Source organism: Alligator sinensis, unplaced genomic scaffold, assembly GCF_000455745.1.
Source record: "Alligator sinensis unplaced genomic scaffold, ASM45574v1 scaffold409_1, whole genome shotgun sequence".
Classification (NCBI taxonomy): Eukaryota; Metazoa; Chordata; order Crocodylia; family Alligatoridae; genus Alligator; species Alligator sinensis.
In genome coordinates, this window is record NW_005842284.1 from 1,695,022 (window position 1) to 1,700,925 (window position 5,904).

General features: G+C 41.3%; 1 protein-coding gene across 1 annotated transcript in view; it reads left to right on the forward strand.

Moving 5' to 3' along the window:
- Nucleotides 1–3,725: 3,725 nt before the first annotated feature.
- Nucleotides 3,726–5,904, forward strand: part of ISX (intestine specific homeobox) — a gene marked incomplete at its 3' end in the record, with an annotated part of 27,253 nt that continues 25,074 nt past the window's right edge. Inside the window, exon 1 of the mRNA XM_014521982.2 lies at nucleotides 3,726–3,909. Coding sequence (XP_014377468.2) covers nucleotides 3,726–3,909 — 184 coding nt within the window. The remainder of the gene's footprint in view (nucleotides 3,910–5,904) is intronic.

Sequence of the window (5,904 nt, forward strand, 5' to 3'; positions counted from 1 at the left end):
GCTGTCCAGAAATCTGTGTAGGAATTTTAAGATGCAAACTACAACAAAATAGTTACATAAGCATACTACTGTCGAATTTTGGGTGGAGAGTCATCTTTTGGACTGAACAGGCAATTAACACGAAGCAATTTTGATACTGCAATAGAGAAAGGCAAAGTGCTTTCAGTTCTGTGACCAAGACAATAGTATAATTTCAGCCATGAGGTTGCTCCTGAAATCCAAGATTTGAGAATATATAGTCTTCAGTTCTTCCTTTTATAAATGAATATTCAAAATGTTAACACTGGACCCAATCATCACTGCTGTTAAGTATCAATACAACAACCCCAATTTACAGCACACCCTCTGAAGATACGACCTTTGCGCTGCTGAAAAAGTACATTGAATTGAATGGATTGTGGTGCAAGACCATTGGGAAGCGAGTGTGCCATTTGCTGCACTGAAATAATCCCAGCTCATTAACGCATCTAATGACCCCAGCCTCAGTCAATCTTTTTAAAAGGTATTTTAGGATGTATCATGAATCTCACTGTAATCCCCCTTCTCTCCCCTGTGTCAAAAAACCACTCCGCTGGAAACACACAGGGTTGCTTGCAACCATAACACAGGACATTTTTCACAGCATTGGAAGGAAGGTTCTCCTGGGCTTCACCAAGCAGCTACAGAGAGCAAACAAAACCACCAGGCCAAGCAGTGGTCTTTCTGCTCCTGTTCACAGAATCCTTGACAGAGAAGAGATGTATGGCCAGAAACGTGGTAGTGAGGTTCTCAGTACATGGAATTTGCTGCCTATTTGACAGGGTTGAGATAAAAGCTGACACCATAGACAGTGCAGGATTAATGGAGTACACATGCTGCACCAGGGTTTTCCATGGCTTTTCAGAAGCTGTTCAAAATCCTCTCCTGTTTACACGTTAATAATCATAAAGAAAAGAGAAATCACATAAAGAAAAGAGAAATCACATTCTACAACAGTTATTAAAACCAGGCCTATATACATATGGTGTTTATTCTCCTCCTTCCCTCTGAAGAAAGATTACTCCCATTTCTTCTGCATGAATCACAAAGCTTTATTTTGAGTAAACACAGACCTGAAATGAAAGCCTATCGAGGTGCCTCAAGGATGAAAAGGTTAAGAACCACACCTACAGGCTCATGCAGACATAAATTGAATTGTAACAGCTGATCAGTGCTCCCGCTTCCTCCCCTTTTACGATGGCTAAATGTGCTTCCCATACAGTCGCAATGAGGCAGCAAGCCACTACTGTAACACGAAGTTATTCTGCAAAGGAGTGTCTTGCAATCTTGAATTACGTTGTTGTTAAGAGAATTATTTGTCCTGGGGCAGAACTGTGCTTTCAGTTTAGATCTCTTGAAGCTGAGTAAAGATACTATTCTCTGGATTCATGCCTTTTTGCATTTGGTCCTTTGGCTTGAATAAGGAATACATTATACAGCTATTTCAGTGCAGATTAATACTTACGATTTACTTAAAGTCAGCAATTTATTGGGATTGAATTATTTCTATTTTACCATCTATGATACAGTAAACACCATATACTGATAACTGACTCCTGTCTCCATATTACAATAGTTAATACTAAAACCTTTACTTGGTGGAAAAAGATTGGCAAACATGAATATGATACTCAAGTTCTTCTTTACAGCTAGGGTGTCCAGACTGTAGAATAAACTCCCTCCACAGGTGGTGCAATCGCCTACCCTGGAAATCTTCAAGAGGAGACTTGGACGGTCACCTTACTGGGGTCACCTGACCCCAGTTATCTTTCCTGCCTAGTGCAGGGGGCTGGACCCGATGATCTTGAGAGGTCTCTTCCAGCCCCCAGACAATCTAATCTCTGAATCTATGAAAGCCTTGCTTTGACATATCCAGGAAGAGTTACACATGACACCAGTGCAAAGGCCTCTGTGGGCACATTCACAAAACATTTTGCAAGGCTGGGCTAGAAAGACCCTTAAGTACAGCAGTGTGACAGACAAGGGTGGCTAAGGTGTCTCACAGACACTCGATAGGCGAGCAGCTGAGGTATCTCTTATGTATAAAGTGGTCTTATGTAAGAGTGGTCGGTACCCCTGGCACTGAGATAAATCCAAGGGGGTTCTTTAACTAGAGGCCTGTCCCAGATGAAGATGGCAAAATTGTCCCTTACCCCAAAATCACTGTCCTTGAAGAATTGAGACAGGGAGGTATTATAAGATGAAAGAAAAATGTTTCTTATTCTCATCTCCTCCGTTTTTATCAGTAGAAAAGACAGTTGTTTGCTCAGTCTTTCCCCTGAGAAGCAGCTGATTATTAAAGTCAGATAATCACATATAGTTCATTATGAATGACTGAAACAGTTTTAGACATCACCATTGTTTCACTCCCTACCCCCACTACTTTTCCAGTACCTGGAACCTCTGGAAAAAGCTGAAAGACTTTCATCTTATCAGGTGTGTTTTATTGCCTCCTGGTTACACAGTAATTTTAGTTTCAGCTCTATGAAGGGATCTTATGATGAGATATCAACTCAAGAATTGTCAGTTCATTGGACAAATAAGGCAGGGCCTGTCAATACAATTATAGAAGACAGATAAGAAAGGTGCAAAAGGAGAACCAGCAGAAAAAGGGAGACAGAAGAGTAAAAATGTAAAAGGTGGGTGAAGGGCAATCCCAGACATCCTTATCAAGGTTTAAAGAAAGGGGTCATCCAGCTGCACATTCTTTGTTAAATAAAAATTAACAAGAAGAAAGAAGTGGAAGGGGAGAGGAATAACTGGCATTCTTCAGCATTATCCAAGAAACTTTCCCCCTGCTGTGGAGACCCAGCTGAGAAGAAAGAGTACCTTGGGGAAGGTTTTTCAGCCAACGTTACTAGAGAGCGGAGGTAAAAAAAAGAAGAGAACTATATTGCCAAAGGACTGATATCCCTATGAACATTACAGAGGTTTCTCTTTCTGTCATCGCTAGTATGAAGGAAAAATTATGAAAATGATCTATTGGGAAGGTTCAAAGGGTTTTGAGATTGGAAGAAGAGAAAATCTGAATTAAGGCTCCTTGGTGAGGTGGCAGCTGGAGAAAAAGCCTGGCTGTTAAAGGAGGAGGAGGGGTCCTTCACTCCAGAAGAGAGTCTCTCAGATTTTGGGGAAGTTTCTAGTGTGCTTCCCATGCTAGTAATCGGGCATAGGAGTCTGAGCTTACAAGCACTTTCCTATGTCATATTAGTACATGACACTAAGACTGGGGCATGATTCTGACTTGAAAGCAAAAAAGAAGATAATTGCCCACCATTCTTTACCTATATTAAGCAACTCTTTCCAGGGCAGTTTTTGGCACGAGCCTGTGTGGAATGCTCCTCCTCCTCCTGGCATTACAATGAGATTGCAGAGAGCCCTTTAAAGGTATAGTGGTTTAGGGTTTGTTTTGTGGTAGTAGGGGTTGTTTAGACCCCCCCCCCCCCACAATAGTCACGATGTTATTTTCCAAGAGACTCAAGCACTCTTCCTGATCTTGAAATGCCCTGCAGCAATCAGAAAGAGAAGGTGCGGACTCTCCCATATGTGTGTGGTCTCCATTTCTCCTCCTGCTGATTTAGCTTGGGAGGGTGCAAGCAGGCAGAGAAACACACCTACTCAGCTGTATTATTCTTGGAATACACAAACAACAGAAACAGCTCCAGTGGGGAAAGCTGGAGACGATATCCTTCCCCTCTGCACCTAGTGGGATGAAGATGACTGACCCTAGAGAGTGTGACAGTCGGGGGAAGCCCATTCTGTCTTTTTCCATTGAGGAGATCTTAAAGAAACCTTATTCTAGCATATGTCTAAACAATGCAGCCAGGAATAGAAGTAACCATACCGAAGTAACTCCAGCCCTGGGCTCTGAGCCCCCACTGGAACTTGCCACGGGTAAGCATTTTTTATATTACTTATTGAGAACTTTCCCCCCTTTCCAAATCTATTCAGATTGGCTATGTAGAATCCTGTTTATGCCCTTATAGAAATCTGATATTTCATTGGTCAAGAGTATGGCTGGTACCATATATTTGATAGGTGCATATAAATATAATATGAACTAAAACTGAAAAGATTTTACAGATGATCTTGCATGTTTTCAGGGGCCCAGTTGCTGCCTCCCCTTGGAATTCAATGGGCACATCTACATGTTCATTAATGTGCAGTAGTAATTGTGCATTTAATTTAGTACTTGCTTAATGAAGTACTAACTAAATGCACAGTAACCAGAGTTACTGCACAGTAGTGTCAGTACATGCCTTTTTTAGTGATGCCGTACAGTAGCATATTAGCACTATCCAGGCTGTGATGCACTACTGCACAGTGTTATTAGGCTACTGGGCATTAAGTGTCTTGTGTAGATGCACCCAGTGTGTTACAAAAGCCTCAGAGCCCTAGGAGAAGGGGATGTATTGTCTGAATCAGCAAGAGACAGCGTGGCAGCCTATGTATAGTAACTGCATGGTCTAATTCCTGGAGATTACCACTAAAATAAGATGTCCTTTGGCCTTTCTCTTTCAAAAAAGTACAAGAATATCTGAATTATCATCAAGCATCTGTCCTTCCTGTAAGAAAGGATGGAGGGTCAAATGCAGATCTAATGTAAGCAGGTGCAAGTTCTATGAAGTTGATGGAATTTCACTGATTTATACCAGATCCAGATAGTGCCAATAGAGTAAAACTCCATAAAAGTAACATGTTTTAATAAATTCAACTGCTTGGGAGCACTGGACTGTAAGGAGAAAGTAGCTAAGCAGTATTGAAACTCAAATGCTAGGATGGGAAGAACAGAAATTATTTTTCTTTATAGTCTCTCTTTATCATCAGGGACATTAGAGTTCCTTCAGGGACTGGACTTGACTAGTTAGCTGCAAGATAACATAATCCCAGTACTTCAGACCAGCAAATGCATTGGCCTTCTTAACATTCATTTCCTTGGCTCTGTTCAGTTGGCCTAGAACTACTTGGAACATGGTACTGTTCCTGCAAAAAATGTCATTTTTTTGTCAAAAAGCCAAAACCAAAAGTGTTTACATTTTTGGTTTTTCAACAGCAGTCCAAATTTTCTGCGCAAAGTTGATACTTCCAAAACAATCCACTTATCTGACAAAAAACAGTCTCGATGGAAAAATTTAAGATAGGTCTAGTTTAGTCTTTGCATTACAGCAGTGTTTTAATCATTATGATTTATTATTTGTAATAAAATAGCACACAGAGACCTCAGTTATGGATCAGGGTCCATAACTAGGCACTGGCATTAGACATCGCACAAATACAGAAAAAGACAGTCCCTGACCCAGAGATGTTACAGTCTAAGTAACCACTGTGTTCTGGGACAATTTCAACTGTTTTGTGTCCAAAGTGAATTCTAACAGACGTTGAATGGCAAATATGAACAGGACAATAGCATAATGAAGATAGAACAACCAGGGCGTCAGCCCCAGGCACTAACCCTGGGGGGAGTAAAAATCGCAGGAGCTGCACTACCAGCCCAGCTGCTACTGGGAGCACAGAGACACCACCCTGTCTGCCACTGCCTCCCAGGGCACTCAAGCACCCACTTATACCTCTGAAACAGGACAAAACCAAACAAAAGCAGCTGGGCTGGGTAAAGACTGAAGGTAATAATCACAAAATATTCACTAGTCTAACACAGCTTGCTTTGATCTAAGCAGATTAACCAGCTGGATTAGAATCTCCTTTGGCCATAGCTGAGTATACATCCTTCTTAGCCCAAAGGTTAAAATCAGTTCTTGTGCACACTGGAATTTTGGTCACTTCTGCACTAAATATATTTGTCATGCATGACCCTGACTAAATATATGACCTGGTCTTACAGGCTGCATTTGCCTAACAATTTCTGAGATATCTTTCATAACGGCGTTACCA